This window comes from Beta vulgaris, chromosome 8 (assembly GCF_026745355.1).
Source record: "Beta vulgaris subsp. vulgaris cultivar EL10 chromosome 8, EL10.2, whole genome shotgun sequence".
Classification (NCBI taxonomy): Eukaryota; Viridiplantae; Streptophyta; class Magnoliopsida; order Caryophyllales; family Amaranthaceae; genus Beta; species Beta vulgaris.
In genome coordinates this window covers 56,865,973-56,891,986 of record NC_079209.1, presented here as the reverse complement: position 1 = coordinate 56,891,986, position 26,014 = coordinate 56,865,973, and the positions used below count along the sequence as shown (strand labels likewise).

Sequence of the window (26,014 nt, the reverse complement as noted above, 5' to 3'; positions counted from 1 at the left end):
TACCAATTTTTTAAGTTGAACAGAACGCACTCTAATTTGTCAATAGATGTGTTTCTCACCAATTTGTCACTAGGTTTAAACTAATCTCCACTTTTTTGTAAAGTTAGATTTAGAACTTGTTATTCTTGTGGCCAAAGAATTTCTAGAAAGCTAGCATATTATAAAAAATTCTTCTTTTTAAGTCTAGTTTTCACATGCATTTTGATACCAATTACCAATATCAATATAAAAAAAAATCACATGAATTTTCCTATTTATAGGGAGACATACATGACATCAACTTCCAATGCTTTCCTATATAATGTTGCAGAATCTTGTAAAAAAAAAAAAAAAACATTTTCATAGTTTTGACTTATTTATTTTTCCTTTCCTATTATTCGTTGTGAGAAAAAAAGAGATGAAGAAAATCTGAGATGAAAAAGAAAGAGTTAGATTTTGCATTAGAGTGTTTGACCCACCATTGAGATTGCAAAAATAGCTAGGTGTTTATAAATCTCTGCTTTAAATCCAGAGTATCTGGTTCTAAAATGAATTATTGTCATTTTTATTCTTGAGTTTCTGATGCTTAAAGTGTATATAAATTATTGCTCCTTTGAATAGACGAAAGAGATGACCATTGCCTTTGAAAGTGAATCCCAGGGATTCCTTGAATCTTTTCTGTTGGGGATAAATGGTGGTCCATAGCCCTCTATAAGCTCAAATTATATAATTAAAGAAATGTCGTACGAAACTCTTTATTTTACCTCAAAGTACTCATGTAGTCGCTTATAGATATAACTAACCATATATAAATTGGTATATATTGAAACATGTTCAAGTCTAAAACTTTGGAAAATGTATACATGTCAAAAGTTACTTACAGAATATTTGACACACTAAATGTTTTAAATACATATGTTTGTTATATTCCATAGTCTGTAACTCATTCAAATCAAAATGGCATATATATGAGCCATTTGAATCTTGTGCAACATATGCTTGGATTGTTGTAGAAACCCTAAGAGCCTAAACTTGTGGTTATTTATAATTCATTTAGGAACCCATGTTATAAAATCATAGGCACAAAATTTCGTATGAATCAAGTTCATGATATTTGTTATTATAAATGTACATCAATTGTTGTAGTATATTACAAGAATCCGTGTTTTTAGTGACGTTGTAGGTGGTTAGCGAAAATAAATGTTATGATGTATGAATTATCTTTTATAAAATGTAGAGATGGAACCAAAAAATTATTTTCAAGAGGAGCAAAGGAAAAAAAAAATTAAAAAAATAGGAGGGGGTGCCAAGGCTCCCGCCCGTCCTCCAACATTTCGCCCCTGATAAAATGATTGTATAAACAAACAAAACAATGATAGCTCCAACATGGTCACATAAATAGTTCATTTAAAGATATAAAACAAAAACTTGTCATGAATGCACAATAATTTTTTGTGGACCAAGTCCACGCAAAATTAATTTGAATCCTAATCTCAAAGCCATCCAAAGTAGCAACTCTTCACCTGAAATTTATTGTTATTACGGTGTAATCAAAGTAGCAACTCTCTACCTGAAATTTGTGGTGGACGAAGTCCTTAGTTTTGTTTTACTTGCTATATTACTGGTGTACGGTTTTCAAGACATTATATAATCCTTGATATCTTTTATTTTGTTTAAGTAAAAATAATAAAAATATTACGAATCTACAAATCGAGACGAATGTAACAAGACCACACAAAGTTAGTGGTTCAATTTTTAAAACAACAATGTAGCAACTAGATAAAAGCAAATGGAGTAATAATTTAATGGCTAGATCTGGATGAAAGCTGCAAAAAACAACAGGCTTGTGGGATAAAGATACTCGAATACAGTAACATTGCCATAGCACACTTCAAAAAAGTTTGGAACATACACATGTCACATGTCTGAAAACACTTCAAAAACACGCTACACATATGTAGCTATGCAAAAATTTCCCATAAACTCTATATTGAGCTTCATGAGAAAATTCTTGTCACCTGACAGAGAGTGTAAACTTCTCCTAGTTTGTTCTAGATAGTTTAAATACTTCTCATGATAATAATATAGAGAAAGAAGAAGGGGAAAAAATAGCAGGTTCTCAACACTTCTGCTCTTAATACATTCCTCCTGCAAAACAAAACAAAATTTGTCCCTTAACAAACGAATACATTATAAACTTAAAGATGTTTGCATTGTTTCTTTTCGGAATTTAACTGACAAAGAAGTATCCTCACCAAGATCCCGTGGCGTCTTGCACTTGAAACACTCCATCCTGCAGGCATAATTGTGCACAGCACATCCTGGTCTGCAAAAACAAGAATGACTTACATATGCACCAAATACAACTATGGTAACATTTTCATGATTTTGTTTCATCTCACCATATCAAAATGCACCACTAATCCTACACATGATAGCATGATGCACCATGCGCGTAATGCTCCTACATGCATGTTCTTTTGTTTGTTCCAATGTAGTCATCGTAAAAAGAGTGCACAAGTGATATGAAAATTAAAGAGCAATAGAGCATGCAACTAGAAGTAGGATGCCTGCCATCATGCTCCTGTATGTTAGATCTAGATTGCGACCATCACTACACGCCAAAGACGCTGGAGTAATATAGAGATACATAATATATAGTTACCTGGTGCAGATCCAGTCACCAGTTTTCCATCCAGGAAGGTTAGCCTCAGTCTCAGAACCATATCCTCCACTGGAGGATATTACATTGGTAGCTCCACAGCATCCAAGAGCAGACTCAGGTTTTTGAGCACCACACCTGAAGCAGCTCGTCCTGCTAGCATAGTTGTGCGCCCCACAGTTCATGGCTTGACAATACCAGTCCCCTGCCAGTACTTCTGTTCTATTGGTGTTGCTGTTGTATCCATATGCTGAGGCCTCGACCTGCCCACCGTACTTGGAAAACCCACATCGTTGGCATGCTTCCCGCTTCTTGAAGTTAATGTGCTGGCACGCTCCACACATCCAGTCCCCTGCCCAGCTCATCTCCTCCCCTAAAAAATATATTATAGAGCAGTAAAAGAGCAATGTTTGTAAGATGCAGAACAGTTGTAAAAATAAAATAAAAAAAAGTTCAGGTTCATTAGGCGTAATTATAAAGGGTTGCATACAATCAGAAGTAACTTCAATGTCCTGTCATTTGTCTTTAAATAGTAAAAAAAAAAAACTATGTTTAATTAGCATGTCATGATTTGTAGAGTCAAATTTACCTAAGATAAAAGAGTTGGAGTGAAATGGTTGGGAAGATCAGGGGACTTTCGAATTAGCTAGTAAGGTAAAGATAGAACTAGAAATGATTTTTAATTACGTAAACAATGAGGCCTTTTTATAACAAAATTTAGGCTTCCTGTGTAGGGACATGAATGTTAACATCATCTTCACTGTTCCCTTTATCTCTTTCATACTGTTTCCTTAAACGGGATTCCAAAAGTCTGAAAATTACAAAGAGATCCCTGATAAATAAAAAGTTCTTCTAACTGATCTTCAACTACCAGCATATGTAGCTCTACTCATGTAGGTTAGCAGAAACTGGTAAATTGAATAGCAAAAATGAACTTTCTAATAAGTCCCAAAAAACGGGGTTTGGGAAGTGGAAAATTACTAACAGATTTTTTTTTATTCTCTTATTTGATGTTCTTCAAAACACTATTAGGAACTCTGTAATCATATATATATATTAGCAGTTAACATAAACTCTGTTAAGTGATTAAAAAAATTAAACTTTATCTTATTTGATTCTCTCTTGCACTATAAAGTTCTTTATGTCCTTATTCTCTTCAATCATCCAATATCCACTTCTAGCAAAGGTGTTATGAGAGGAAGATGTTAACTGAAAGGGGACAGCTTTCACTTAGGGCTTTACACTTTCAATCTTCTCATGTGAAAGGATGAATGAATCTGATGCACACAACGTCATCGCAAAACGTGGAACTTCCACTCCTAGTTGTTTGTCCTTTAAACAGTTTTAATGTAGTTTAAGTGCAACAAATCAGATTGAATACGCACGAGAAATAACCAAAAAAAGAAAGATGAAAAGTAGTAAATGAAAAAATTCAGAGAGAGAACTTCACATCTGTGAAATCAGTGCTTTCCTTTCATGCACATCCTAACTAACACAAATAAAATCAAACAAAAATAAAAAGAAGAAAGAAGCTCGGGTCTTTAAGTTATGGATTCCCTTAGTGCAATAATTCAAAGAAAACTCATATCAGATGTGGATGCTGTCTTACTGTCCTGAAAGTGTAAAGCTGACATGGCTAGCCTGTCAATTCTGAGTGCTACACCTGTAGGCTGTAGTAGAACTTTAAAAAAAAAAAGGTTGTAGCAGAACCAAAGGGTCGTTTTATTTCTTGATGATATTTTTATTACATGATTTATAAGATCCAACAGCAACATCATACAAACTAATTTTGTCCCTTGGGTGGTTTTTGGATTAAGGGTCAAAAACTGCAGCAAGGTTATAGTCTAACAGTAGATGCTTTTTATCTTGCAGCATTTTGAGTAGATCTCTCAATTTAATTCCTATACGACTCCATATGAAAGAATTATATAGACATATTCTTAGGAATAACACCCTCATTTACCCAAAGACAAAAGAGCACACTGAAAAAGGTCCACTCTTAGGAAGCTCCTATCCTGCTGATAAGAAAGATTATATTCTAAACCTAGAAGCAATTACTGAATAAAAACTCAAATTTATGATGATTTCAGCTGATTTTACATAAAGTTTTTTCTACTAATTTATCATCTTATTAAGATAAGAAAATTTTAAGTAACTTTCATAGTGTCCTACAAAGAAAGAACAATACTCCTCAACTAGCATATTGAATTATGAGATTGAAGCACATGAAAATAATAATGTAATATCTCACAGGTAGCAGAGAATATACTGGAATGGCAGAACATAGAAATATGAAAAACAGCATGGAGGCCATACCACACCCTCATGGGGAGATGACGGAGCATGCTGAGATGGCAAACGTCGTCGATTTGCCACTTAGTTTGTTGACTCAAGATTTTGATAAGAGAGAATCCTCATCGTGAAGTTTTTTACCAAGCACACTGAATATTCCCACATGAAGGGAGAAAAAAGAGAAAACCTTAAAGACAGATGAGCCCTCTCTTCCATGCTTTTATTCTTTGCCTGTGGTCATTGCAAAAACGGCTCTACAATAATACTGAAAAGAATCTCCATCCTGACAGCAATCATACATCCAAAAATCGCTGTTGCCTTTTCTTTTCTTCTATTCTCTACGCGTTCTGCTAAGAGAAAAGAACCCGATTAATCCATAAATCATGATGCTCTTGCCTGATACTTCTTCAAAGCTAACATTACTGCACCTGGATGCTTTTACAGGAAAGGAAACTATATAAGATAAAATGAGGTGTCAAAGCTCTAATAGGAGGAATCTTTGGTCTTTTTTCTTAACTTTCATTTTTGAAGTTTGAGAACATCGTAACTGGGTGAGACTATATGGAGAATTGTTCTCGACTAAACATGTGAGATGGGGGTATCTCAGTAAATCTACTTGGCATGAGGAGGGGTCCAATCCAATTCCTCCTTTGTGTTCAGTGGAGTCTAAGCCTTTTTCATTGTAAGTAGGCTCGTCAATGAGAGTGGCCTTACAACTTGATTAGTTGGTTCATATTGACAACTACTACCCTTCTGAGTTCTGTGTCCAATGCAGCAACAAGAAAAATTATTCTCCCTAACCCAACCTTCCGAAAAAGAAAAGGACATGAAATCACATCTCATGTCAATTTCGATATGCTCCTCTCTTATAAAAAAAAATGATTTTGAGTTGGGTGAAAGTTTAGCTGCCAAAAGAAGCCATCTTATTGGTGCAGAACATTTTAGATAGATGTGATGCAAGTAGAGCTAATTGTCACCCAACATGGCCATATAGCTTGAACCTAAAGCTTGCAATTCGAATCAATGGGTAGGGTTCGGGTTGCATTTCCAGCCGAATTCGGGTTTGTGCTCAAAATTCACAAAACATATATCTTATATGATAAATATGTCAAATTGGGTTGGATAAGCTGTCCAGGATCGGTTCAGGTTTCTCTTGGTATCCTTAGATTGGGTAAGGGTCAAGTTATAAGATCTCAACTGAACCTAAAACAAGATTACTAAGAGAAACTTGACACTCCACAAAACAAATCAACCCGAACTCAACCCTCATTGGTCCATGTTACCTACTTATCTACTTACTCCTGAAGAAGTTTCCAAATAATTAGAAATCACAAATGGATCCAAATATAAATACAATCCGTTCACCTTAATTGTCTACTCTAAATGCATGAAATGACTCTTATTTCCTTTTGATAAAAATCAATCGTCTATTGTCTTTTAAGTAATAAACATTGCATGAACTCGGTTGCATATAGCCTTTTATTGTTGGTCTTGTGCTGCCATAATAAATCAACAGCAACTTAAAGCCTAATTTGGTTTGAAGTATCCTATACAGAGACTATACATAATCATATAAGTAGATGACAACAAACATTTCCAACTAAAGTATAAAAATCTAATCCAACTAACAAACAAGCAAAGATAATTGCCAAAATAGTTGCTGCATGCCGCACATCATGTATCCATGTTGTTGCTGCTTCTCACTAGAAAAAAAAAACACGCTGCATGCCGTAATATCAGCATAATATCCTATAATATACTCCACATGCAACTTTACCTTATAAAATAAACCATACTCAAAGTTTCTGAAGCTACTATGCTGAAGTTAAACATTTGTTAGTAACAGTAAATAACTTTGTCCATCATCGAAAATCTGGCACAAAATCAGACCACCGTGCATTCCTGCAACCGTAGTCAGCTAGATATCAACATATTACCGCAACCCCATATAATTACAGACATGACAAAATTTTACCCTAAACCCTTTCAGTAGTCAGACCATTCCCATTTTCCCTGTAACTAATATCTAGGTTGCACAGAGACGGATACGGCAACGGGTATGGAAAACGACAAGATTTTGAAAGTTTAGGAATGGGTACGCGTACCCATAGAGGATACGTATCATTATCGGGCACGGATATGGGTACGGATACGTGACCTAAAAGAAGTACCCGTACTACGTAGACTAATGTAGCACAAGCATCTAAGGAGGCCAAGCATAAGCTACCACTATATCAGGAAAGTCAAAAACTTTTTCCAGATATCCTACAATAATACTATAGTAAATAATTATTTCAGGATAAAAGAAATATTGCACTGGACAAAACTTTGTATTTTCCGAAACAGCAAATAATAATAAAAGAAAAAAGCTACTTCTATCTTTCTTTTTTTAAAAAAATATCTTCAATCTTCCCTTCCTCCCTTGCCCCCCACCCCAAATAGCACCTTTCTAGTATGGATATTATGAAAATTTTATGAAATGATATAGAAGGAATAAAAGAAAAAAAGACACAGACAGTCATTGGTTTCTCCCATATTTGAGAATGTGTGCATGAACTTGGGTATTAGTAATAAAATAATCTCCCTTTATCTGAAAACAGGGCAGAGTTAAGAACCCTAAAAAAGATCCTGAAATAGTGTCTTGCCATACTGAAGAATCCCATTTTTAAGGAAACGACTCAAGTGAAGCAGAGCAGGGGGAACCCCTGTGTAAAAGGTTAATAAAATACTGCTATATCATGATGTGCACATTATACCAAGGTCCCCACCTAAAAAGAAAGTCCCTCAACTACTATAAAAAGGATCACCACTTAACAGACCAAACACCCACCAACTACTTCATACACTTCTCTAGCTATCTACACTCAGAAGCCACTTCTTTCAGTCTTTTCCTAAAGCTCCAATTTTCCCAGGTTGATTCCCATGCTTTTCTTTGTCTTGTAAACAATGTCCTAATTTATTGGATCATTCAGCCTAATATCTTAGCTGATAAAGTCTCTAGGGAAAAAAATAAAAAGGATTTAAAAAGAGGAAGAAAAGGATACATCACAATTCTTAAATATCTAGTGCAAATATATATAGGCAATGCTACTGATTTTCAGTATTCTAACTCCTTAATTCGGTTGGTTTTACTGCAGATAAAGAAAACAATGAGTTCTCCAGGGGATTGGTTGTGTGGTGCTTGCCAACATGTGAACTTCAAGAAGCGGGAATCATGTCAGAAGTGTAGCTTTCCTAAGTATGGTAGTGAGGCGGATATACCGTATTACATTGCTAACACAAAGGCTGGCAGGACAGAGGTGTTGGCCGGAGACTGGTACTGCCAGAGCATGAATTGTGGGGCTCACAATTATGCTAGCCGTACAAACTGCTTCCGTTGTGGAAACTTTAAGTGTGATTATGGGACTGTTGGTGTTGGTTATGGAACTAATGAAATGATGATGGGAGCTGGAGGATATAGTTCAGATCAACAGCAACAACTCCTTCCTGGGTGGAAAGCTGGTGATTGGATTTGCGTGAGGTAATTTAATTTAGATTTTCTTGAAGAAAAAAAGAATCAGATAATAACAGCATTTCTCAGGCTGCATTAGTGATTTGATGACTAAAATAGAAATATCTTTGTGGGTGCAGACCTGGATGTGGTTTACACAATTATGCATGCAGGATGGAATGCTACAAGTGCAGATTACCAAAGGACTATGGTAAGATATCTCCTTCCTCATTGAGCTTAGTTTAGCTGTCCTAGTATAAGGAAAATACTATATCTTAAAATAAAAAATTCTTAATCTTAATTTTTATTTTTTGGACAGGCGGAGCAATGTAAAGAGGAGAATTTACAGAAGTTTATCATGATCTGTTTAGGTTTTTGTTGTAACTTTCATGATTTCAGCACATATAATTAGGGAATTCATAGAAAAAAAGAAGTATTCCCTACTACAAAGTGTAATTTTGATAAGTGTAAGGTGCTATGGAGGGGTCAAATGAAGCCCAAAAAAGGCTAGTTTTTCTGGGTTACAAGGAATCCATGATTAATCATCAGTATTCCTTTGTCTAATTTTGTTCATTTTCTCCTCTCTTCACTGTTAATTTTTAAGCAATGGCTAAAAACTCTAACTTAAATATATAAAAAAAGAAACTAGATTCATGGTATCACTCAAGTCTAATTCAGTTCTAGGGCCATTTTAATCTCTCTCATTCTATCTTCCTTTCAAAGGAGCAATTATCTTTGAGCTCCTTTTGGTATAAAATCTTAAAGAGTAGCAGCATGCAGATAAGAACCCGATGCTCGCTTTAGAGCATGGGTTCGCATGGGTTCAACAATAGGTCCAATCCTTTCACTGTCAATCTTCTGACTCCCCTAGGCTAAATTTGATGATTTCAGCATATCCTGAACTTGTACCATATACAGAAAACAGTTCTGAGAAAATGCTGAATTATTTCCAAGCAATATTTTCCTTTGTTTGAACCCTGAAGTTTGGTGTATTATCATATATGGAAATGTAATCCATGATACTAAGAGCAACAGCCAACAGGTCTAGAAGCACCAAAATGTACTCCAGTATATTATTTCCATGCACAAATAATTTCATGAGTGCACTTTTCAATGATTCTGTGGGTTCTTCTCAGAAGTACAGTTTTAAATTTATTATAAGGGTACGATCAGTATACAAAGAAGTGACTATTAACTTCATATATACAATTGGTCTCATAAGATTATAATCTATGACTCAGTGTCCACACTTGCAAGTTGCAATAGCTTACTTGGCCACTTCTCTTTCCTTTTTTTCCCTTTCTGAGCACTATAACTGACTAAAAAGTAAATTCAACAAACAAAATGATCATTTCCCAGATTAAACTCATGAAAATGTGAATAGGAAGATCAATTAAAGTCATCTATCCTGCTGTTTCTTACTATAAAATGAACAATGTGCTGTAATTGGACCATGCTAACGATCTAGCATCCAAATACAGAAGTGGCGTATATTATGGTATGTGAAAGTTTAAAAACAGGATTTCTCTCAAGATAAGCAAAAAATGTATAGTGGCATATTTCTTTCATTTTCTGAATCTCCTTTCTTTAATAGTATAGAATATGTCTGTACCTGTAAAATCTTCTGCATATTGAGTTTTCTACGTAGTGAAGCTAAAATTTATTAGAATGAAGAAGCTTTGGAGAGTCAGCACATAGGGCCAAAATACTGAAACTCAGAAGCACGAGTACTACAAGAATCCATCTCATAACATACTACTCATATTAGCTGAAAATATGAACAGCATTAGTGCATTCCCGAATTCACGTTTTTATCTTAGTTTATACACAATTTCATATATCTTATAAAACCTACTTAAAAATTAAAAGACATTACCAAGCAACAGAGTGAGATCAAACTTATCTTACTCCTGAGCAAAGCTAATCCCTAATGTTTCGGTTGTCAGCCTTGTGATTGCCCTTATCTTCATTGCTCCCATGACACAAGTGAGGCTTGAAACATTTCTCCAACATTTGCTACACCTCCTCAATAGGCAAACCTTTGGTTTCCGGCACTATGAAGTATATGAATACTAGTGTAATGACTGAAATGCCTGCAAAGAGAAGGAAGTTGCCTGAAGAGCCAAGAACCTCAGTTAAGGTAAAAAAGTCTCACTCACTAGAAGATTAGCAGACCAGTTAGCCACCGCAGCAAATGCTTCCCCAATTCCTCGATATCTCAATGGGTAGATCTCCGAGTTTATGATCCATGTACAGTTCCCATACCAGGAGCATAACAAATAATGCATGCTCCTAAGAACAGGACTGCCGATATTCCCAACTTGCTAGGACAACCTTCTGTGAAATACACTCTATGCTCCCCTTTGCATGATACCCTTGCATCATTTGTGGCAGCAACACAAGCTCCAGGATATTGCTGTTAACGGAAATCAGAGAGTAATTTTAGGCAGTTAAAGGAAAAAATTATCTAAGTTTTAAATCTAACTCCACATTTGGAAAACAAAACCTTCCTCATCCTATTCGTTTTCCTGAAACCGGGCATCTATCAGTCTAGACTCTAGAGTCTAAACTATTTGTGGCACTTTGCCAACAGCACTATCCACAGGGTACTATTTGTGTTGCAGCTAAAATTTGGTCACGGGTACCCCTAAAGAAGAACATGGGGTATAATGGCGTTGACTTTGATACCAAAATCCACAATCCAAAGTCATAACAAGTATTCTGATGCAACAACAATTTGAGTTTCATACCACTAAATGGGCCCACTTACATGGATATAGTGTAAGGGCATACAAGTTGGTAACCAATAAAGATAAAGACTTTATGCTCGAACCAATTGGAGATAAAGAAAGATGTCACAAGCCTAAATTTTCTTAATACTAGGATATGATACCAGTTTTTACTAATTCTCTTAATACTAGGATATGATATCAGTTTTTACCTGATTTTGTTACTTTGCACAAAATGCACGATCTGAAGCAGCTTTCAAGCAAGTCATGCAAGTCGAAGATCCTGAATTTGAAGCGGCTATATAGGCATGGCAAGAGGAATTGATCCCGAAATGAGAACATTCATGATAGCTAACCTTAGAAGCAGTGGCAGAAGAATGGTGAAATAAACCAGCCAAACAATCAGGCAGGCAATAGTTCCAAGCATAGAGATGACCATTAATTTTCTTCTACCATCCCTATCAACAAACACCATACTAACAAATGATCCCATCACATTAAGACCTGAAGTTGTGAGAGAAAGAGCCAAGGCGATACTTTTTGACGCAAATCCTGCTAACTCAAGAACTGCTGGACTATAGTACATGACAGCATTAATCCCCAAAAATGGTTGAGCTATTTGGACTGTGATCCCGGCTTTCAGTCCCCTTCTAAACACCTTGGAATCCCATGCTTGTTTTAGCTTCTTGAGAAGATTTGTATCAGAGCCTTCCTTGTACAACTCAATAATTGATGCTTTTAGTGCTCTTATTTTTTCCTCTACCTGATCATGCGGGTAGATTCTTGCCAAGATAGCGCTCAGCCTCAGTAATCTCATTCTGATAAAAGTAAAAAGAAAAACTATTTGTATCAGAACTTTTCTGTCAGTTTTCAATTGGTAATTGTTATTACTTTTCAATTGAACCTTTGTGTAAAGCCATCTAGGTGACTCGGGAAGAGATAACATTAGAATGAGCTGCAACAATGCAGGCACTGCTGCCAACCCAAACATGCACCTCCATGTTCCTTTAACCTGCGAAAGCATTTCAATTGCGAACAGGAATAGCATCAGTTTGCATTTTGTGTAAACGTCATACAGATCAATACTAAAGTCAGGTCTTGATACGGCACTACAAAGAAGAATATCAACTGGAACTGAAGATCATAATATCAATAGGCACAAAGATTACATTAAACAGTGCCATAAAGCAATAAAAAGCCAACAAATTACAATGCAAAACAAAGATATATGATCAATTTCGTGTCCTCAAGTACGCTTGCTTTAACTTAAAGCTTCCTTGAGTTCCAAACCCTGCTTTCCTACCACGTAAGAAAAATATTGTCTTCACTTTCAATGCGATGCGTATAAACAGGCTACTAATATTTGGATTTCATACCCCGGTGAAACATAGATTAGTAAGGTAAGACAAAAAATTGACCACCAGTAATCAACAAGCCACTAATGCCACCAAGGGCACCTCTAATCCTATCTGGAGAAGTTTCTGATATGTATAGATGCGAAGTCATGGTCTCATGGATGCCATTCCAACTCCTAAACCAACAAACATTCTTCCCATTATGATAACCCAAGGGGAAGGTCCCTATGATCACTACACTAATCAAGAATAAAATGTCTGCGATAAGGATTGTCAATTTTCTTCCAAGCTTATTGTTAGTCCACCCACCAATACCAGCACCAAATATAGCTCCCATTATAGCCATGGCCACAATAGTATCCTATCAATTCAAACATGCAATTTTGTAAGGACACATGATTTAGGAACTAAGAATTGTGTTTAAATAACAGAAGTTGTGAAACTAGATTGTAAGATTTAAACCTGGAGCCATGTTTTCTTTGCAACTACTTCAAAGTCCTCTTTTATGTAAAGAAGAACACCTGAAATAACTCCTCCAATTCGAGTGGCAATTGGATATCAACTACATAACCAATTTGGGTCTTAAGTACTTAGCACATGCAAGTCCAGTACAAGAGGTAAACGTAATGAACTAACATCACTAAGGTAGATAAAAGAAGAAGATTAAGGAGTAAAACTGATATTTGATTGATAATATAGAATTTGACAGTGAACAAGATAGTAACAAGCATTCGAGAGGCTTGTTTCTCTCCCAAAACTAAACTACTAAATCCTCCAATATAATCTGCATACCCCCTTCTCTCACTAACCTCCTCTATTTATAGTCTATTTGCCTTATTCCCCAAGCTAACATAGTAACTAGTGTATATTACTAAAATACCCCTGCCCCCTTGGCTAGTCTATTACAGTAAACTGTTAGAAACATGCATGGGTTTATTAAACCTTTGGAAATTAAGCTATGTTATATCTCCAATACCAGATGGTGTCAACCCTTTATTTCTTGTTCCTACCATAATGCTTCCTTGTATTCAGATACAAATAACATCATTCTTTAAGATGTCAAATTCTTCTTAGAACTTCTTCAGACATTTGAAGAAAATGTGATCAGGGTGAGGACTGAGGAGAAGTATGCTTTTCCGCTAAACCATTCCTGTGTAGTGTACTGATGGCTTTTGTTAAATCAATTGTTTGGAGCGTAAAGCATGTCATATTAGAGGCACCAGAGCACCACATAAACCCATAGATCTAGAAACATAATTTTAGGCATGATGTATGTACAGCTAGTACCTCATACGTCATAAACCCATAAAAATGGAAACATAATATAGTCCTGAGACTGATGGATCCCAAAACTGGAAAAGAAAAATTATTATCCTCGTCCTATATAGAATTTTCAACAACTTATCCAAAGAAAAACACTTAAAAATAAATTTTGGTTGTATGACTATTTGGACTTGTAAGTTACACTTACCAGCATCATATCCAAACAAAAAGCCTCCAAGGCCAGCTGAAAGAGCCAGCCTCATGATCTAGGGGTTTCTGCAACTTGTCTTGATGCATTCTGTGTACTCAGTTTCATCTGCCTTTACGAGACCACCTTCCACCATTTTTCTACACAATAGGCAGATGTAACATGAAAGTCCTGCACCCAGAAAAATGGTTTAAAGAGGTGATGTCATGCAAAGCTCGATAAATAATACGATGCATGAACATGTGGTGTTTCTATGGAAAAAAGGTGCTCCTAAAATGACTCCCAGAATACCAAATAACAGTAAAGATAACTACCTGCAGCAGATGCCAGCTAGCTTAAGTGGTGTTTATTCAAAAGGTTCAACAAGAAATTAAGGATTGTAACCCGTCTACATCTAAGGCCTATTTCCCACCTTGGAAAAACCCTCCACAAAAGAAAAAAGAAGATATTTGCATCAAAAAATTTACCTGTTTCAATTTAAAAGCAGATAAGGATATTGCATAAATGATCACTAACACAATGCACACCTGAATCAAGGTTGAAAGATATAAAAATGGTCCCCAAGTACTTAGTTGGAACTTGGAAGAGAGATAAGTTAAATAAGTACAAACTAACCATAAACCCTTACCATTGGTCATTTGGTTGAAGCCATTTAACATAGGAAGTACACTTCCTAGAAAAAAATTACGACTTAAATTTTATTTTCTAGGAATTAAGGAAAAGTTGATGGGTAGATTTGTATTTTTGTTAACCAAACAACTCCACAATTCTCAACTTCCGATGAACTTCTACTTCCCAAGTTTTCGATGTCAACCACAAATCCACAATTACACAGGTGCTATTCTGTTTGTGTTTTAGAGTATATATTAAGACGCAGATATTAAGATTTAACCAAAGATCTAGATCATATTCAATTAAATTAATTTTTAAATTGATCCCAAAGATTGACAATCATTAGTTAAACAGGTACATTGCTTAAGATTATTGCTTGATAATTCAAGATTTCAAGAGTCCTAAATTCTAACATCATGGGTGGAATAAAAGTTAAACAAGATAAAAAATGCACAATAAACCATAAAAAAATTTCAAAAACAACAAAGAGCAATTGAATTTCATAATGTTGTTTCCTGAAAACAGAATTTGTCCTTTTCATTCAAGTGTCTCAACTCTCAAGTCTTTTTTTTTTTGTTCCTTTCACTCAACTACGGACTCATCATTTCATCCTCCTTTTTACCCACAAAATTTAACGTCTCACATGTAAAGACGAGAAAGTCCAAGTGAATCACCTCGATTGCAAATCAAGGGGCAAACTTGTAGTAAAAGGTGCAGAGATAGATGAGTAAAAAAGGGAAAAAGATAAAGTTGATTCGACACTTTTACTATTATCTACATAAACTTGTTGACCGCATACCTTAATCTACTTGATTGCATAGTTGTGAAATATCGGTTGGTCTTGTAAGAGACCATTTACTTTTAATTTAAAAGTAGGCGCGGCCCAAGCTCAATAGTAAGAAGAGAATGAAACATCTTTCTTAATATAGTGACTACTTTAATCTATTTAATGACCATTTTAATTTATTTAGTGGTCAGCTTAATCTATTCAGTTTTAACATATTTTAATTCATTTAGTGACTGATTTAATCTATTTAGTAAATAGTTTAATCTATTTTGTAAGACTGTCAAACTATTTTTGAAAATTGTTTGTTGTAATTCGATATTCAAAGGGAAACAAAGGAAGAGAAGAGAATGGACGACTAGGATGGTGCAAGATACGTAGAAATAGTGTTAGGTTAGAAAGAAATGAAATGGACTTGTTAGATGTAGGCTTCGATTGTCTAATTTTATATTAAAATTAGACCGTCTATTATAATAATTTATGGTGAAATATTATTGCATACTTTTACTAATTGACTTCATATTTGTTGATGTTGCAATATCGATACTTTTGCCACTTGATTTACATCAAATGCAAATAACCGTGATTAAGGCTCCGTTTGGTAGGGCGTAAAACATTTTAAGTATAAAATGATTTTCATGGAAAACAATTTACAATGTAAAACACAATTTCAAAATTAGTTTTCCGTTGTTTGGTTCTATGTAAGAAAAAATGATGAAATGAAAGGAAAATGAAAGGGAAAGTAACAAGGTAGTGAGTGGAATGTATAAGAGAGATAAGGAAAACAATTTTCCCTTCATTTTTAAGGGAAAATGGTTTTCCATCATTGTGAGAGTAATTTTACCCTACGGAAAAAATCGTTTTACACTCTTTTGCCAACCAAACAATGTAAAACTGAAAATAGAGGAAAACGTTTTACGCCCTACCAAACGGAGCCGCACAGCTCATGAAACAACCCTAACCTCTCATCTCTCCCCCACCAAAAAAAAAAAAAAAAATGAGTGGTGCTTATAGCACATAGCAAAGAATGCAACAATCATGTAATTAGAGAAATACTTGGAAAATATAGGGCAATATATAGTGATTCACTTTCTTTATAATGATGTAGTGCATTATCTATCTCTAATGTGGGACATCATTAAGAAAATGGCATTCTTTGTGTCTGAATAATTGATATCAACAAATGACTAAAATTTCATTCTTTTAAACTTTTCCATATAGACATCATAAGAACAAGAAAAAAATAAACATGTTTCTTGCATAAATCCAAACTAGAATTTACACCAGCAAACTACAATGGATAAATGACAAGTGAACTTATTTTTGTTGGGGCTAAAAAAAGGGATTACTGGGGCACTTGTTAAATTCCAGAAAAAGCAAAACAAGAAATACAATAATTATATAACTTTCTTTTGGGCATTTCATCAAACAGGTAATTGGCGAGACACTAACAATGTTGTCACACTACAAACGCGACAACCCCTAAATTTATGAATACCCATCACAAATTAGATACTATAATGCTAGTGGATTTCATAAGTTGCAGAATCATCAAATTTTGCACCCAAAAAAGAATCATCAAATTTTGCACCCAAAAAAAAAAATCATCAAATTTAGCACCCAAAAAAAGAATCATCAAATTTTGCACCCAAAAAGAAAAGAATGATCAAATTTATCCCAAGAAAGTACGAGGATGAGATGAAATTAGATTGAAAAAGAGTGTATTTTCTCAATGTGGGGTGACTTACTTTGATACCCATGATTGTAAATTGCTGGAATTCTCGTTTGTAGATGAGAAGTGGAAGTAACGAGTCTAAGCTTTATTCGGTGCATGAGCCATGGCTTTCGCACAACACTCTGCGCGGACCTACGTTGTGGGGCTACATTGAAATTTGACTAAACTATTCCACGGCCAAATGCATCTATTTACAAAGGTGTGTGTCTTCGAGACCGCGAAGAAGGTAACGTATCAAAATTTTGGAACAGGTGAGTATAATTTTCTATGAAAATGAGTTGTCATTAGGGGTGGCAATGATGGGAATTGAGTTTGAGTTTGAACTAGCTCGACTCGATTCGAGTCGACTCGACACATTAGCATTCGAGTCGAGTTTGAGTTGAATCGAGCTCACTCGAGTTAAGTTTTGACCGAGTTCTGTCCGAGTTTTGACGGAAACGAGCTTTGACCGACTAGATTTCAAGTAGCATGCAAGTGTCTCATGTTAAAAGCAACAATAAGGTAGAAAAAAAGTTGAGTTTAGGTATTTTGCTATTAAAAATTAGGTATTCGAGCTTCTCACGAGTTTTTGAGTCGAGTATCAAGTTGCTCAACTGGACTCACCAACATCTCGAGTCGAGCTTTGACCGAGTCGATCTCGAGTTGCTTGCGAGTGGCCTCGTCTCATTTCCATCCCTAGACTTATCATATTTGTATTGCCTGTTCAAATTACACTATTAACTATTGGTTTTGAACCTGGTAAGTAATCGACTTACGTTTTCATGCAACACAATTCAGATTAATGTTTTCAACATAGAGTGAGTCTCAATCTTTAAGTATTTTAATCTCAATTACTAGTAATATAAAATAGAATTTACTAAAATATAAAAATAATTTATTGTGGGAGTGTCCAAAAGGAATTGTCATAGAAACTTATCTTGCCATAGAGATTGATTGATATGAAAGGAGAGTTGGAAATGTAGTTGCACATTCAATTAGAGCTCCACATTTCAAATTTTCAACTATGGGGTTGACGTTTTGATTCTCGTTACCTTGTTTTCGATTTATGTGAAGGATTCAAACTCAGTCATGATGGTGCAGAACTCACTCATCTTCAATATGTTGATGACATTATTATAATTTTTCCGACCAAAAGTTGAGTATCTTCAAAACATTAAGATGACTCTTATTCTCTTTCACCTTGTTTTTCCGGTTTACATGTAAATTTATGCTTGGCTCGATCATGCTTCTAATGCGCTTTTATGCAAAGTAGGCCACCTTCCTTTCACATATCTTGGATTGCCAATCGGTGGTGATATATCCCGATCGAATCAAAAGTTGGGATCCTATTGTTGAAACAATGCAAAAGAAACTTGAAACGTGGAAAGGTAAGCTCTTGTCGATTAGAGGTAGGGTGACTCTCATTAAATCCTCCCTATCAAACCTCCTTCTCTACTTCATGTCTCTTTTCCCCGTCCCAAAAGGGGTAATTGAGAAGCTCTCTAGCATCCAAAGACGTTTTCTTTGGAGTGGAGACTTGGATAAAAAAAAAAAAGCACTTTCCTTGTTGCATGGCATATTGTGGAACTCCCCAAGGAATTGGGTGGTCTAAGTATTGGCATCCTTAATGGGTATGGAAATACTTTAATGACTCATCTCCGTTATGGAGCCAACTCATTCAAGAAAAATACAATTCCTCACCCTCCTTTACTATCTGTGAACTCAAAATTCCCAAGAAAGGTGGGCCTTTTGGCGTGGCATTTGTGCCTCTCTCCTTGCTACCCCAGTGGCAAAAGCTATAGCAGTTAAGGGTATCCATAAATAGTGGGTGATGGTTCTACTACACTCTTCTGGCACGATCTTTGGTTGGATGATTTACCGGTGAAACTCCGATTCCCTCGCATCTTTTTGTTGGTTGTTGATCAACTAGCCACTGTGGCCTTGTACGGTTTTTGGGACGGACTCATGTGGTCGTGGCACTTTTCTTGGTCCCGTCCTCTAAGGACCCGTGACGAGAGGAAAAAGAAAATCTCCTCATGTGTCTTACCCAAGTTTTCACTTACTGCAAATTGCAAGGACTCCCTTGGAAGGTCTTTTCACAAAACAAGTACTTTCTCCACAAAATCATTCTCATTAGAACTTTTCAAAGGCCTCTCATGGCCATCATGGTGATGATATTCGAGGCATTTGGCGGGGCCTTGTGCCTCACCGAATTGAAATTTTTGTGTGGACGACTCTTTTGGGACGAATAAACACTAGAAGTAGACTTGTCAAGATGGGTATTCTTTCACCATTGAAAGATATTTGTGTGTTGTGCAACTCCTCCCCAAATGGAATTGACCATCTTGTTACACTGCTCCTTTTCCTCACAACTATGGGATTTTTGGCTTCATCTTTGGAAGTGTAAATGGGTTCATCCCCATCACATTCGAGATGCTTTTGATAAATGGCACTCACCTTTCACCAACAAATTCTTCAAAAAAGTTTGGGTTGCCATCTTCTTCATTATAGTGTGGTTGATATGGAAGGAACTGAACTATAGAATTTTCAATGGCAAGACCAACTCAATCTCCCACACCCAATAGATGATTCTCCTGAGACTTGGGTGGGGGATCACAGGATGGAACGTCCCCTTCCCTTCCTATCCGGTTGACATCCAACGAAACCCATCTTGCCTTAAATAGGATGGTTGCTCACTGCTCTGCCCTCGGTCTACAGCAGCCCCACCTCCTGATATATGGTCCCCCCCATGGTTCCTTAAAATGGATCGTGGACGCCTTCGTCCACTCTCTCACTTCGAGGTTTGCAATAGGGGGAGTTATCCGGAACGATGGAGGTCTATTTCAATGCCAATTCTCTTCACCTTCCATCAATGGAGATGAAATGCGCGAAAGTTCTTGCAATCCACCGTGTCATCTCAATCTCCTTGTCTAGTAGCCAGCTTCGTCAATCTCACCTTACCATTGAATCTGATTCCTTTAATGTTGTCTCTTGGTGAAATTATGATGAGGGGGGACCCTGGAATGTGAGTTTTCATCTCAACTTCATAAGGCACGCAAGGAAGAACCTACAGAATATACTAATCACTCACAAAGGCAGGGCTTCAAACTATGTGGCTGACTCTTTAGCCAAGCAAGGATTATCTTGAAGGGACGCATTTATAGTTTGGCTTTAGTCTCCTTTTCCTTTATATTTCCTAAGTAATTGCTATGAGTTTTAGCCCCATGTAATCTTGTTGTCGAATGTTTTGCTTGAACTGGTTGTATTTTTGATGGAATTAAAAATCTCCCCTCTACTAGGTGTGCTTGCACTATAAAAGTTCTTATCTTAAAGGGTGGGATACCTAGTCCTAGGTTTAGGTTTTTACCTCTTGATGAATAATTAATAAAATGCAACTATTAATTATAAAAAAAAGGTTATTTCACCAAATACCCCTGACAAAAAAATTTATTCACCAAATACCCCAACCTTTTTCGAATTCACTAGATACCCTGGGCCCTGACCTTTGAAAAAATTCACCAGATTCCCTTAATGACTAATAGCGGTTAACTCTATTAGTCATTAATCCTAGAAAACTCTAATTAACCTTAAAAACCCTAATTAAACCTAATTAACCCTAAAAACCCTAAATCTCTATCTCCCTAACCTAACACCAGCCTCCTCCAACCCTAGACCCATCATCCCCATCACCCAACCCAACCCCAACCCAACCCCTCCCCCGCAGCAGCCACGCAGTCCCCCTCCCAACTCTCCGACAACCCCTACGCAGGTCCTCACTTACTCTCGTCGGCGTAGTAGATCCGAAATCAGTCGACGCCATTATTGTCGAAGAAACCGAGCCATTTCACGGGAGCGAATGAGGGAGGGGGAAGGGGAGCGATTGAGGGAGGGGGAGCGACTGATTTGTAAGCGAAGGACTAGCTGATGCGAGGGAGGAGGTGCAGTTGTGGGGGATTCGACGGGGAGGGATTTGAGTTGTGAAAGATTCGACGGGGGGGCTGTGTGATTATGGGGAATTCGACGGGGAGGGACTAGCTAATGCAAGGGGGGATGCGGGCTGGGGGGTTGGGTCACTAGTGGAAAAATAAAGAAGGGCTGCGCTAAAAAAGGCCCTTAGGGCTGCGCTTTTTGACAGCAACCCTTCACTTTTTAAGTAGGGCTTTTTTAGTTAAAAGCGCAGCCCTTCAAGCTTAGAAGGGCTGTGCTTTTTAGGTAAAAGCGCAACCCTTCTAAGCTAGAAGGGATGCGCTTTTACCTAAAAAGCGCAGCCCTTCCTACCAAAAAAAAAAAAAAAAAATTTTTTTGACATTTTTTTACTCATATATTAATCTCACATTTTCTGAATTTTAACATTTGCATTAAACTTTAAAGTAAACCATCCAAATCCAAAAGGGAAATAGGAAATATGGTCAGGAAAACTAAAACTAAAACAAGAAATCAAAAAATGTTATCACATAGAGAATTCTACAATGCAACTAAACCCAAAAAAAAAAAAAAAAAAAAAAAAGAACGAAAGAAATGAAAAAAAAGGAACAAAAACTAATATACAGAAGAGAAGAAATTATAGATCTGAAAATACAAGAACATTAATCAAAACAAAGATTTAGAAATTATAGATCTGAAAAGTCAAAACTGCCTCCAAACATTGACCTAATAATGTTTAAATACGTAAAACAAAACCCTAATACATAATAATTAAGGAAATAATAAAATTCGGAGATACTTAAAATGCCTATTTCGAGCCTTAAACGAACTCGGATGGCTTAAAAAGCCTATACATCACGGCATAGCGGTGAGTTTGACTCATTGGCCTGATCCGCTTCCGAAAAGGTATCACAATAGGCAATCGAACTCCGTCGGCATGATCAGTGCAAATCATTTCAGGCTTTTTGTCACGTTTCTGGGAGTTTTTGAGAGAGAAGAGAGGATGAGAGAGAAGGAGGAAAGGGAGGAGGGACGTGAGAGAGGAGAGAGAAGGAGGAAAAGGGAGGAGGGACGTGAGAGAGGAGAGAGAAGGAGGTATATTTGAAGCCCGCTTAATATTTGAAGCCCGCTTAATATTTGAAGCCCGCGAATTTTTTATTTCAATTTTTTTTAAGAAGGGCTGCGCTTTTCTTCAAAAGCGCAACCCTACATAACATAAGGGCTGCACTTTTCTTCAAAGGCGTAGCCCTTCTGTTATGTAGGGTTGCGTTTTTGAAGAAAAGCGCATCCCTTCACTAGTAGGGCTGCGCTTGTTGAAAAAGTGCAGCCCTTCCTGCGCAGTCCTTCCTTTTTTTTTCCCCTAGTGGGTTATGGTTACTTAGATTTTTAGGTTAATTATAGTTTTTAGGATTTATTAGGTTTTTAGGGTTAATTAGAATTTTTTAGCGTTAATTAGGTAATGGAGGACTAACGTCCGTTAGCCAAAAGGGTATTTTGGGTAATTCTTTTAAAGGTTAGGGGTATTTAGTGAATTTTTTTAAAGGTCAGGAGTATATGGTGAATTTTGAAAAAAGTGGGATATTTGGTGAATAATTTTTTTATTAGCGCAAGTTGATGTATTTTTTGAAAAGTGGAGGATATATTGTGAATTTGAAAACTTACGAAGACATACAGTACAAAAAAAATTGTCATAGATATATGGTGAAAAAACCGTAAATTATTCCATAAACTTGGAACCATTATGTGAATTATATATGGTCCAGAATCACAATTTATTAAACATGGATGTAAAACTTATAAATATTGCTAATGGTTCAACCCGTTCATGATCCCTCCTCGCAACAACATAATTTATAGACGCAATAGGAATTCTTCGCCGTGTTCACACCACAGTAATCCACACATGCTTCTTTTGTACAATTATCCATCTGTTTATGGCAAGAGGGACCTACTCCTGTACCAGCAACAATTTGAGGAAGCAGTACTTTATTGGATCTTAGATTCATAGCACCAACATCTGCATTCAAACACAAGAAATTGTTCATATAAATTGATTGAAACTATTCAAATCTAACATATAGATAATTTATTTTGCTTTGACTGATCTTAGAAATATTCTCATATAAAATCTACAAATGAGAAATTGAAATTTATAGAATTACTAGATCATATAGAGTCCAAAATGTTTAGGCACATCGAAAATCAAACATAAGTCATTACATACTTTTCGAACTTTTTACAAAACACAAAACTACAAATAAAGAATACTTACTCCGTCCATTTCTCATTCTAATTTGAGCACTATTCATAGATTAAAAAAAACTTATAAAAAATATTCCAATATAAAAGTAATAGTCATCCGGGATCTTATTATTATAATTTTTGTTAATATATAATAAAGATATTTACATACAAAACGCACATTGGAGAAATGAGAAATCTATTCAGGAACAGAGGAGTATTAATTTTGTGAACCAATGGCTTTAATTAAAAGTGATATAGGATATAATGAGAATTAAGTATGCATAGTAGAACACTCAAGAAATGCATGAAGTTTCAACCAGTTTTTTTTAATTGCCCCAAAAGCTCAAGAACAAAAAAGAAAAACTCGAACCCAATATTATATTCTCCATGGAGTTTTAAGCATGCATGCAATGCATGATCCAAATGTGCTTAAAGTTGTAATTCAGTTCCGGATATCAAAAGCAAAATTTAAAAAAAAATAGATAAAAGTAGTTATCATTGTATACGTGAGTAGTAGAATGTAATTAAACAAGTTGGAAAATTTTCTTTGCTCCCAGTGTATGTGGTGCAGCTATTAAATTTATTACATTTTCGAATAACAAATGATCTACTTCAACAAATGTTTGTTTAAGTATTATTTTCAACAAAAAATATGTTTTATTTTCTATTAAAATTGTACTATTTTCGATAACATGGCAAAAGTTTCGCACTAAATTCAACAAGATCTAATAATTGTAATGGTAAATGACAGAAAATAAGTTCAATAAGCTCCTAGGAAAAAATTTCTAATAAAGTTTTGGCAATTTAAGAAAATAATGTGAATTAAAAAAAAAACAATATTTTGAGACACTTAAAAAAAATATAAGCAATATATAGTATAAAACAGAGAGAGTATTAATTTCAACACTTACCACCAGAAAAAATATGAATGACTAGTAGCACTAGCATGAGAGGTATAATTGGTGTCTTTCCAGCCATACTTTAAAAATTATGTAAGATATGGTTTAGTTATCAACTATTGTATGATCAAGAGACGTGAGTGAAATGTTATAGCTTGTCTCTTTATATACTTGTGGATTATTACTGCTACCTTGATTATTTCTTTTGCTTTAAAATCCACCAAATTATTTCACATTAATATATATATTACAAAAAATCAAAAGGGATCTTATCTATATATACTATTATACTTCTATTAAAAGTCATTCCTACACAAGGAACAACGCTGCCACGTGACACTCTTCCTTAAAATGTTTTAGCCATGTAATCAAAATACAATTTATTAAAAAAAAGAAAAAGAAAAAGAAAAAGAAAAAGGAAATGTATGTATATAAGCTAAGATTTGATCCCGTGACTTCAAACTTGTATATTAAAGTCTTAACCACTAAACATTTATATATCAAATTTTTAATGGGCAAAGATGTACGTGTATTATTAAAGATTGTTAAAAAATCAAATGTTAACATCTATAATATATATATTTATTATAGATCCTTTTACATTTAAATGATTTTGTTCCTATTGCATGATGATAACTTTTTGGTAGATATCTGAAATATAATTGATTTCCTCCCTTTTTGTTAAACAAGTGAGAAAATTGTATGATTTTTTTATTCTTTAGTCTTTTAGAAAATTTTAAATTGTTAACTCTTTAGTCTTTATAGTACCCCTGTGATGTTTCTAATTTGACTTACACATTTACCAATGCACATCTTTGATTCTTAATATATGTACAAAAAAATTAAAAAATTAATATTATTAAAGTACTCATTGAGATGAATCATATAAGACTCTATGTATGGGGGATGACTAAGTTCCATACCGGTCTTGAGGAACCGTTAAAGACCGTCATGGTCAATTCATGTACAAAAGAGCCGTTGACTATGTCATACCGGCTTTATTTGGATACGTTGACAGTACTCCTAACTTGGGTCATTCTCAGATGGGCCTAGGTCTGATCCAGTGTTTATCTAATGCGCCTATGGGCCTGAAGATAAGTATTGAAAAGGATAGAATTGTATCCAACCAATAGGAGCAGAGTCCTATCTAACAAAGACATTGTCGGCTCATATAAATACCCTTGATCTGAATCATAAGGTACATGGACATATACTATTATATTTTACCTGAGATATACTGGTTATTACCCTTTACTGACTTAAGCATCAGAGGAGCGTTCCTCGGATAAACCTTCGAGGTTAGTTTACGTGTTCTATCTTGCCTGATATCCAACCGATTTACATACTCGAAGGATAACAGTTCACTCCAACTCATTTATTTCATACCGAAACACCCTACATATAAACAGTTAGTAATAGGGTCGAGATGAAGTTATATAGGAGACTTTGAAATTTGGGATAAAGAAAACAAACAAAGGGATATACATTAATGCCAATTTTATGAATCAAAGATTACATATCACCGCTTAATCTAAAAACTAGAAAAGTGTGAAAATTCCTTCAAGTTTCACCCTTCTTTTAATTAGTAACACCTTTTTAAGGGTTTTCTCTATTATTTAATAAAAAAACTAAAATAAACATATTTCTATCTTTTTTATATATTAATAATTTTATATGCTTTCACAAGCATATCATTCATATAAAACTAATTTCAGTCTGTTTTCTGTAACGCAGGCCATACCATTAGGAAATCGTGCGGCTACGCGCATCACTAGCCATCCCCATCTCCTTCGTTCCTCCCTCCTCCCTCCTCCTCCTTCCTCCTTCCTCAAATCTTTAACTTCTTCATCATCATCATC

At 35.5% G+C, this 26,014-nt stretch overlaps 2 protein-coding genes and 1 pseudogene across 3 annotated transcripts; 1 reads left to right on the top strand and 2 right to left on the bottom strand.

Annotated features, from left to right (window-relative positions):
- Positions 1-1,837: 1,837 nt before the first annotated feature.
- On the bottom strand, positions 1,838-7,387 carry LOC104902079 (uncharacterized). 2 transcript variants are annotated; one of them, XM_048635235.2, is made up of 4 exons: positions 4,958-7,387; positions 2,645-3,014; positions 2,235-2,305; positions 1,838-2,127 (listed from the first exon to the last, which is right to left on the bottom strand). In XM_048635235.2, exons 2-4 carry the CDS (start codon positions 3,004-3,006, stop codon positions 2,114-2,116), a joined length of 447 nt encoding a protein of 148 aa, XP_048491192.1. In that variant the 5' UTR covers positions 3,007-3,014; positions 4,958-7,387; the 3' UTR covers positions 1,838-2,113. The 2 variants fall into 2 exon arrangements, with proteins under 2 accessions (XP_048491192.1, XP_010688047.2); XM_010689745.4 differs by lacking the exon at positions 4,958-7,387 and adding an exon at positions 3,231-4,884.
- Positions 5,144-14,283, bottom strand: LOC104902082 (inositol transporter 4-like; annotated as a pseudogene).
- Positions 7,530-8,987, top strand: LOC104902081 (uncharacterized). Its single transcript, XM_010689747.4, has 4 exons — positions 7,530-7,845; positions 8,071-8,453; positions 8,564-8,634; positions 8,743-8,987. The coding sequence occupies exons 1-4, from the start codon at positions 7,672-7,674 to the stop codon at positions 8,754-8,756; spliced, it is 642 nt and encodes a 213-aa protein (XP_010688049.1). The 5' UTR covers positions 7,530-7,671; the 3' UTR covers positions 8,757-8,987.
- Positions 14,284-26,014: the final 11,731 nt, after the last annotated feature.